The 10042-nt window shown below is 43.0% G+C and overlaps 1 protein-coding gene across 1 annotated transcript; it reads right to left on the bottom strand.

Moving 5' to 3' along the window:
* Positions 1-2687: 2687 nt before the first annotated feature.
* On the bottom strand, positions 2688-9894 carry fcer1g (Fc epsilon receptor IgFc epsilon receptor Ig). The gene is made up of 5 exons (XM_079490985.1): positions 9546-9894; positions 7508-7599; positions 6301-6378; positions 5844-5867; positions 2688-4193 (listed from the first exon to the last, which is right to left on the bottom strand). Exons 1-5 carry the CDS (start codon positions 9607-9609, stop codon positions 4140-4142), a joined length of 312 nt encoding a protein of 103 aa, XP_079347111.1. The 5' UTR covers positions 9610-9894; the 3' UTR covers positions 2688-4139.
* Positions 9895-10042: the final 148 nt, after the last annotated feature.

Here is a 10042-nt window from a genome sequence, read left to right as displayed (position 1 = left end):
AGCTTGAAAAAAGTTGTAATCCTTTGGTATGTTTCTTGTTTTGTCAAAGTGACAACACAATATGTTTTTTTGCTAAGCAGTCAAAGAAGGTGCAGCTACCTGCTCGGGATACACCTGTCGCAAGTCGCCTCTATGCTCCCTCCCCTCTCTCACACGAACACACACACACACACACACGCACACACACACACACACACACACGCGCACGCACACACACACCACTCTCCCTCTCTCGAAAGTTGCCTTTCCTGTTTGGTTGAAGCAACATGACAGTTATTTTCTCGTCTTTACATGCTCTAGCAGAGAAGCGACGACAGACAGCATGGGATCTGGTTTTAACAAACAAGAATAAATATCACGTTTCATAGAAAGGGATAAAAGGTTTATGGTTTGAAAAGGAACACGCGTGCAGAGCTAATTGTATATTGGGGTATTACTCGTTATACAATTTTTATCCCACGATCTTGTAATCCATTTTTCACCCGGTGTCAATTATCTACTGTAATCCTGGGCTCTACACTCCCTCTGCCAACCTGGGGAGAGCAACGGACTGACCTCATGCTTCCTTCAATGCATGAGGAGTCCAAGCCGCTTCTTTTCACCTGACAGGGTGGGGGAGTTTCCCCGTTCGAGCGTGGAAGGAACACGTTATTCCAACCAGTTCCTTCCCCTCCATCAGGCACCCCTGGCTGACCAGGGAGAGGCGGTTTAGAGGCCAGGATTGTATACAGTATATTTGGGGTTTATTGGGGGCATTAAACCTACTAGCAGATACCTAGGCCAATATTATCTTTGCATTGCATTTCATTTAAAGACATATTTCTTATACTACAAATAGTTGGTGCCAGTGCAGACCATGCTCGTCTCGTCTCACATCTCTCTCCCTTTAGTACAATAACTGAATAAAAGATGGAGAAACAATATACTGTAACAGGAGATCTTTGTGACATTTATGCAATCATACTTTTAATCTCATGTAATGCAGGTACAGCCGTACAGTAATCCTTTAACACCTCAACTTTGGTGAAAAATACACAAAATGGTCAACAATTAAAATGCATTAAAACCACATCTAATCATTGTGGCCTATAAACCTGTGTACACTACAGTATGTAGGCATCTATCTTCTGTGTGTGTGTGTGTGTGTGTGTGCCTGCCAAACTGAGCAAATATATCCTTTGTCGCCACCCTGTGGCATATACTTGCATCTCTTTGGACTCCACCTCACCCTCCCAGCACTAGCTTCTCTCCTTGTTGCCCATTTTGACAGATGCTACTCATACTATGCATACAATATGTGTCTGTTATTTGTTCACATGTTTTGTTATTTAGATTTGTTTTGCTTAGCCAAAATTCAAAAATAGCAAAACACAATTAAGGATTTGAATTCAAATATAGCAAAAAAAATAGCCGTTCTAAAAGTTCAAAACACGTGTTTTGAGCTTGTAGATCGGCTATTTTTGCTACGACCGAAATATATGGAAATATATGGTGGCCCTCTGGAGTGAGTGTGGAAATATAGTGGCCCTCTGGAGTGAGTGTGGAAATATAGTTGCCCTCTGGTGTGAGTGTGGAAATATATAGTGGCCCTTTGGAGTGAGTGTGGAAATATAGTGGCCCTTTGGAGTGAGTGTGGAACTATAGTGGCACTCTGGAGTGAGTGTGGAACTATAGTGGCCCTCTGGAGTGAGTGTGGAACTATAGTGGCCCTCTGGAGTGAGTTTTGAAATATAGTGGCCCTCTGGAGTGAGTGTGGAACTATAGTGGCCCTCTGGAGTGAGTGTGGAACTATAGTGGCCCTCTGGAGTGAGTTTTGAAATATAGTGGCCCTCTGGAGTGAGTGTGGAACTATAGTGGCCCTCTGGAGTGAGTTTTGAAATATAGTGGCCCTCTGGAGTGAGTGTGGAAATATAGTGGCCCTCTGGAGTGAGTGTGGAAATATAGTGGCCCTCTGGAGTGAGTGTGGAAATATAGTGGCCCTCTGGAGTGAGTGTGGAAATATAGTGGCCCTCTGGAGTGAGTGTGGAAATATAGTGGCCCTCTGGAGTGAGTGTGGAACTATAGTGGCCCTCTGGAGTGAGTGTGGAAATATAGTGGCCCTCTGGAGTGAGTGTGGAAATATAGTGGCCCTCTGGAGTGAGTGTGGAAATATAGTGGCCCTCTGGAGTGAGTGTGGAAATATAGTGGCCCTCTGGAGTGAGTGTGGAACTATAGTGGCCATCTGGAGTGAGTGTGGAACTATAGTGGCCATCTGGAGTGAGTGTGGAACTATAGTGGCCCTCTGGAGTGAGTGTGGAACTATAGTGGCCCTCTGGAGTGAGTGTGGAACTATAGTGGCCCTCTGGAGTGAGTTTTGAAATATAGTGGCCCTCTGGAGTGAGTGTGGAAATATAGTGGCACTCTGGAGTGAGTGTGGAAATATAGTGGCCCTCTGGAGTGAGTGTGGAACTATAGTGGCCCTCTGGAGTGAGTTTTGAAATATAGTGGCCCTCTGGAGTGAGTGTGGAAATATAGTGGCCCTCTGGAGTGAGTGTGGAACTATAGTGGCCCTCTGGAGTGAGTGTGGAACTATAGGGGCCCTCTGGAGTGAGTGTGGAACTATAGTGGCCCTCTGGAGTGAGTGTGGAACTATAGTGGCCCTCTGGAGTGAGTGTGGAAATATAGTGGCCCTCTGGAGTGAGTGTGGAAATATAGTGACCCTCTGGAGTGAGTGTGGAAATATAGTGGCCCTCTGGAGTGAGTGTGGAACTATAGTGGCCCTCTGGAGTGAGTTTTGAAATATAGTGGCCCTCTGGAGTGAGTGTGGAAATATAGTGGCCCTCTGGAGTGAGTGTGGAACTATAGTGGCCCTCTGGAGTGAGTGTGGAACTATAGGGGCCCTCTGGAGTGAGTGTGGAACTATAGTGGCCCTCTGGAGTGAGTGTGGAACTATAGTGGCCCTCTGGAGTGAGTGTGGAAATATAGTGGCCCTCTGGAGTGAGTGTGGAAATATAGTGGCCCTCTGGAGTGAGTGTGGAAATATAGTGGCCCTCTGGAGTGAGTGTGGAAATATAGTGGCCCTCTGGAGTGAGTGTGGAAATATAGTGGCCCTCTGGAGTGAGTGTGGAAATATAGTGGCCCTCTCCATCGTCAAAGTTTCCCACCCCTGAAGTATGTGACCATTTACAATTTACACTGATCCTGCACGTGTAAGTCACTATGGGTAAGAATCTCTAAACTGTAATTTAATGTTTATCTGTCTTTCTTTCTATTGCGCTATAGTCACACGTTATGGTGCAACCACACTGAGGAAGTGGACCGGACAGTGGTGGGAGGGCAGAGCAAGGTTCCACGCTACACGTACGTCTGGAGGAGACATAACATGATGAGTTTCCATATTGGGGGAAACGTAAGTCTTCCACAGGCGTTCCAGGGCTACTATACAAATCGCTATCCACATACTGTAGGTCGCAAAGATGCATCCATGTAATGAGAATGTATCGGAAGAATGTATCAGGCTCTAATGTTTTTAACTATTTTTCATAGCTTTTTTTTATTAGTTATTGTTCAAAGAGTATGTGTAAATGAAATGCCGGTAAATAAAATTTCTTCAATACATTAGTGAAATACAGTATCTTGTGTGCAAGAGGACACCCAACATTTAACAAGAGTTTTATTGTCTTTCTTTCTTGCAACTTCCCTCTTTTTCTAAGTGTTACATTGCTGCTACACTTGTGTCTTTGATGGGCACCCAGCTGACTCTTACATTAAAAGGAAAAAAAAGAAGTGAACAAAAATACAGTATAACATCTTCTTAAAACATTGCAAAGTAAGTAGGGCTGAGTGAGTGATATGTACAAAAGCATACAGGGTCAAACCGAGACGTGTCTTTAAACAAGTGGTTTTCAACCCTTTTCATTATCATAAAGCAAATAATAGACAAGCTAGAAGTCAAGTAATTACATTTCTGTAATGTAACCTTCAAAACCAAGAAATAACACCACTTATGTCATATCACTATATTATGATATCATGATATCAATAATATAACATCAATACATTGCTCAGCCCAGACAACCATTTAACTGCAACATTAAATAACCAAAACAAAACAAAACCGTTTACGGAATAAAAGGAAATAAGGAACATAGCTTCATTATTCACTTCTTCAGGCCAATGGTCTCATATGTGTCCGTGGGGTGCGGGGTCAGACCCTGAGACGAGACACAGACAGACAGACAGAGAGAGAGAATGATCATACAACAATGAATAGATGCCTACATCACTGGTGAACCATGAGGATATTGCAAATAATTGCTTGCCCAAATGTGCTGACCTCATCACATTTGTGATGACGGCTCTGGCCGTTTTTAGTCCAAGGAGTGTTTTTTGTGCAAAACAGAATCATGAAAACGCCCTAGTTTGACACATCACATGCTACTTAAAGCATAATGATTATTATTTTTACCTTATATAGGTTGTTACCCCAACTTTCAACCCCTGAATTTACCATGATCCACTAAATATTTCATGTACAATTTTAATATGTTATTTGGATGACCCTAAGGATCATTAAAAAAAACCTTGAATGATTTGCAATTTAGGTTAGATTGACTGGCCTAACATGAAGAGCTCCTATAGCGCTCTCCTGCACACTAAAGCCTAATGGTTTCTAAGTTCGTTGCATGCGGGTGTCATGCACTGCAAATAGACCATTTGTGTTACACGTCGCAGCGTCACATTGCCACATGCACCACATTGCGTGTGAAGGCGTTTTGACCTATGCTTTTACACACTATCCAACTTCCAATTTCTACATTCTAACGATGACTGGGACCATATGATGTCTGCGTTTTGACAAAGTGAGAGAGTGCTGTGAAACTATTTTAAGGAACCAAAGTTAAAAGACAAAAAGAAAAAAGCAGTGAAAAAGGAAGTCTCGCTTTGTTGTTAAAACCCAGATCTCGAATCAGCAAGATCCACACACCACAATGACAAAATATATATATATATCAGCTAAAAGCAAATTAAAGCTGCAATCCACAACATCGAGGTCCTACTGGGGGATTCGAACCCGGGTCTCCGAGTCCTGCGTGAGAGACCAACATTTTTGGTTTGGCTTCACGCAGTACCACTTGTCAGCCAGTAGGTGTCCTACCTGACACCAGGGTGTTAATTTCTCAATGGAACTGTGGAGCTGTGCTACTTATATTGTATATTGAATTATTGACACACTTGAAAATAATGCTTTTATTCTTTAAAATAAGTTCCAGATTGCAGCCTTATATACGCATGTCTATGAATTGATTGCATAGGGCCTAAATGGAAACAAGACCGCAAGGACCTTTTTTTTGGTGCTCTTTTGGACTGAGTGTTTGACCGTAGACTCTGTCTAATAAACTATTCAATCAATCAAAAACAGCTACATCTACATTGTATATTTTGAATCATAACATTGCCGTGTCCCTTGCATCTCTCCTTCAGTTCTGTATAGGGATGTCCTGATACACTTGTTTTGTTCCCGATCCGATACCACAATTTCTGTGTTAGCTGATACCGATACCGAATACCAGAGAATATTTATAATAATAAAAAAGAAAATTACTTATTTTATCTTGTGTTGTTAATAGCAGAATCCTCACTCAAATGTGCACTTGCAGTTTGGGCAACTCGAAAGCAAACTCCACATGCCCCAACATATAATTTACCTGCCATAGTGTCAACCCCTTACCCCTGTGTCGGATCGGTGGTTAGACTGGCATATTCGCCGATACCGATATGACCAGAAAGGTACTTTTCCGATACCAATACAGTATCAGAACATCTCTAGTTCTGTATCATCATCATCCAAATGGTCAACTCACCGTATAGATGCCCTCTTCAGCCATCTGTAAGGGTGAGAACGAAGACAACATCAGTTGAAGAAAAGCAACAATTCCAAAAATCTCTCTACACTAGTAACTTGACAGTTGACACAGAAGCCTCCCTTTTATGAATGTGTAAAATGCCAAAGAATTTGCCGTCGTCCAACAAATTATCAGTCAAACCACCTATTTCGTCACGCAAGGACATCTCACTTTGTCATGTCAGCCGTGTGTGTGTGTGTGCGTGGTGGCGTCATTTGGTGTTCTAGGGCCTATAGCAAAATGTAGATCTTTTAGTCATATTTCCTCTCAGCGTCTTTTGCAGATTAATAAAATATTCTTTTGTATTTTATTTTATTCCATTTCTTCTTTCAGAAATAGAAGATCTACAGTGTACAAGATCATCACAATGCATTGTGAGCTTGTAGATCGGCTGTGTGTGTGTGTGTGTGTTTACCCTTGGTCCTTTTGCAGCTTTTTCCGCTCTTGCCTTGAGAACTTTGCGTTGAGCAAGGAGTACCATGATCTTTTGGATCTGAAGGGGAAAAAAATCAACATTCAATGACAGAAGAGGAACGTCGTCGTCTCTGTTGGGTAGAAACCTCATCTTCCATCTATAAATGCACCAGGTCTCTGTGTGTACGTCTGGAATCCACCGACTTCAAATACGACACACGCGTTCCACACCCCCAGTGCCCCTGCCCGGGCTCTGGACAGGGCCCCTGCCCGGGCTCTGGACAGGGCCCCTGCCCGGGCTCTGGACAGGGCCCCTGCCCGGGCTCTGGACAGGGCCCCTGCACGGGCTCTGGACAGGGCCCCTGCACGGGCTCTGGACAGGGCCCCTGCACGGGCTCTGGACAGGGCCCCTGCCGGGGCTCTGGACAGGGCCCCTGCCGGGGCTCTGGACAGGGCCCCTGCACGGGCTCTGGACAGGGCCCCTGCACGGGCTCCATAATGTATATGGAGCTGGCCTGTTCGGACATCACAATGATGTCAGAATATTTGGGCATGCCTGACAAAGAACTCCATATATGGGCATAAAAGGGACATTATAACTGGGTGGGGCATTCATTTCCAACTTGCATCGTTCCAAGTAGGCCAGTGTCCAAATTCAAAGAAAAAACACCATATTGACAAGATTAAAGGTGCTTTTTTACTCCTTTGTTTTACACAGAACTTTCAGTAAGTGGAAGTTTCCTTTTCGTTCATTTTTAGCACCATTTTCTGTTCCTTATTCAGTCAAAGGGCCGTTTCCACAGGTTACAACTGTCAGTTCTAACTTCAAACTTTCACCCACTTAAATTCCAAATAGATTCAAACATAAACGTATCCATAGGATTTAGCTGTGACTGTGTTTGCAAATGCCCACTAAAATGTAATAAAATGCCGTCGTAATGACAAACACTTGCTGAAAATAGCTCTACAAGCTCACAACGCGTAGATCGGCTATTTTCAGCATGCAACCAAGTGTACAATGACTTATACTGGATCTCTTGTCCACTAGTCCCTTCCTAACGTTTTGTCAGTATATTTAGTCTTAGTTTTAGTCATCATAGCTTAGTTTGTATTTAGTTTCCATTTAGTTTTCGTCAGTGGAAAAAGGTAGTCGACGAACATTTTTTTGTCTTGCTTTTAGTCGACGAAATCAACACTGCTTGACGTACCTTGAGTCTGCTGTAGAGGGCTGTCAGGATGACTCCGTAGATAAGTAAGATGGCATCCAACAAGTAGCAGATCTCAGGCTCTTTAAGAGCCGCTACGGACACAAATAAAGGAACATACGTTAAAGCACAAAGCGCAATTATTAATGCAAATCATGACAACAAATAAAAACATTTGGGCCGAACAAATAATTAGAAAGAAGAAAAAAAAGGGCAGGGTACAACACTTTTTTTTGTTTTTCTTCTTTGTAATTATTTGTTCGGCCCAAAATATTTTATAAAATATAATACGTTTGTTGTCATGATTTGTCACGATCAGAGTTGGCTTTGTCCGTGGCGTAAACGTCTTTAAAGGAGAATTCCATGCTAGAAGGCTTTCTTACCTTTATTTGTAGTCGTTACGTCCCCACCAAAGAGTTATTTTGTGCAAAAGCACATTATTGGCTATTACCCCTAACATAAGCCCTCAATGAATTGAATGGGGCATTGGGGTGTTCGCCTATTTCCAACGATTTTTGTATACATATATATTCTCTTCATAATGTAAATAGTATCCCAAGCGGCACACTTACTAATTTCGATAGAAATAAGTGAATTAGCACAAAAACCCAACCCCCATTGAGGGCTTATATTAGGGTAAATAACCCCCCCCCCCCCCCCCCTGTTCACACATTTAAAATGTCATCTTTAAACACCTGTCATAAGCTATAAATGGCAGACCAGAAGTGGTAGGCTACTTATCTATTTGACCATCTTCTTTGGTTTCCGCACCTCGTATCTGACGTGAGCTCAAAAAGGAAATAGCTGCGGAAACCTAAAATATCTAACGGTGTAGGATATCTCAGGGTGACCAACTGCCATATCATTATAGGGAGAACATTTTTTTAATACATTTTCATTCCACAATTGTTTGAAAATCGTCCGTGTCTCATCGCAATGCGTTATGGGCTTGAATAGGTGTGCCTTGAGGCATTGTCTTGGCCATTGGTGTGCCTTGCTTGGGCACAGAAATGTGATGATCACTGATGTAGAGTGATGTGTCCTGTGTCCTGCATGTGATGCCAATCTGAGAGGTAATTATGTCCTAAAACACATCTTATCCTGTAAGGAAATTACTCAACTGGTTGCACAAGATGTCACCTAAAGAATGTCACTGCATCACACTGACCACATATCCACAGCCCGAGTTAGAAGTCAGCTTGTCATGGCTTCCCTACCTTTCTGACTTCGGGCAATCGGGCATACATGGTGCCTTGCAGCCTTACACACAGTACATATTGGCAAAATAGTGTATCTTGTGAGCCCGTCTAAACAGGCTTGCAGTCGCTAGTAGTCATGTAAACCAAAACAACTGCAACATTTCTCTGAAATGCTACCGCGAGGGGGGTAGACGGGTGGGTTTGTTTTCACAGGAACACCTATGTATGTATGTGGTACGGTAACTTCACTTAACTGACGCAGACTGTCAAATGGGCCTAGTTATGAGAAAACTATACATTGGGCTGTACAGTATACAGCCAACATCAAATACGTTTTCAACTAGGATTTGGTTGTTTGTACTGCATGTTGAGAACAAGTCTGTTCTCAACATACGTCACACTGGATGGAAAAACAAAACGTATTCCAACTGTAAGTTTGCACCATACAGTTTAAATTCACCCACAACCTTGTTTAAATGTATTGTGAAGAAGGTTACAAAGATCTCAAAACAATTTCTAAAAGCGGTTTCTTTCTTCACCAGCCAGCCACAGAGGACCTGAACCTGGCTGGTCCCAAACGGTGTTCTTCATGCAACCGTACCTCGACCATTTCATAATTCATTTTCAAACTTATTGCGCCATCTCTATCCTTACCTTAGTTAAAACATTCCTATATATCATCTATCAAAACCTACATACGGATGAGAACATTTTAACCACTTTTCCAAACAAGAAAGTAAGTAGACCCTCGTCGCACCCTAGAGACTATGCTAAACCATAAGGATTAAGGCCCCCCCTCAAGGTTAACATTAACCGACCTCCGGTCGCAATTAACTACTCACCAACACTGCCAAAACTCATCCACAAGAGAATGACAGAGCAGACCTGGCTTCTTCTTATCCACATGGTCACAGTTATCAGCACGTCGTCGACGGCGCACAAATGGAGGCAGCAAAGAGGTGTCTGTTTCTGTAGCAGCGGGGGACTGCTCAGTAGATGCTTTTAATCTGAGTTTGAGCGAAGAGAAAAAAAAAACAACAAGTGTTGCACTCTCTCACTCACAGCCAGCGGCAGGGGGGGAAGTTGTGGTCGGAGCTCTCGGTCCATTTTCTCTCAGATGTGATCAGTCAGACCCCTCCTCCTTTCGATGCCACACCAGAGGAAGGACATGCTATCTAGGCTTGTTCATTCACACACACACAAATGGTATTTCTGTTATCTTTTACAGGTGTGCACACACGCGCATGCACACGCACACACACACACACACACACGATAAAGAAATGCTTTAGCCAATGCTCTAATTCAGTTCCTAAACAAAAAAAAACAACGTACGTCT

The sequence above is a fragment of the Electrona antarctica genome (genome assembly GCF_951216825.1).
Source record: "Electrona antarctica genome assembly, chromosome: 21".
Classification (NCBI taxonomy): Eukaryota; Metazoa; Chordata; class Actinopteri; order Myctophiformes; family Myctophidae; genus Electrona; species Electrona antarctica.
Note: the sequence above shows the minus strand (reverse complement) of the source record. Positions and strands in the feature narration are given on the sequence as shown.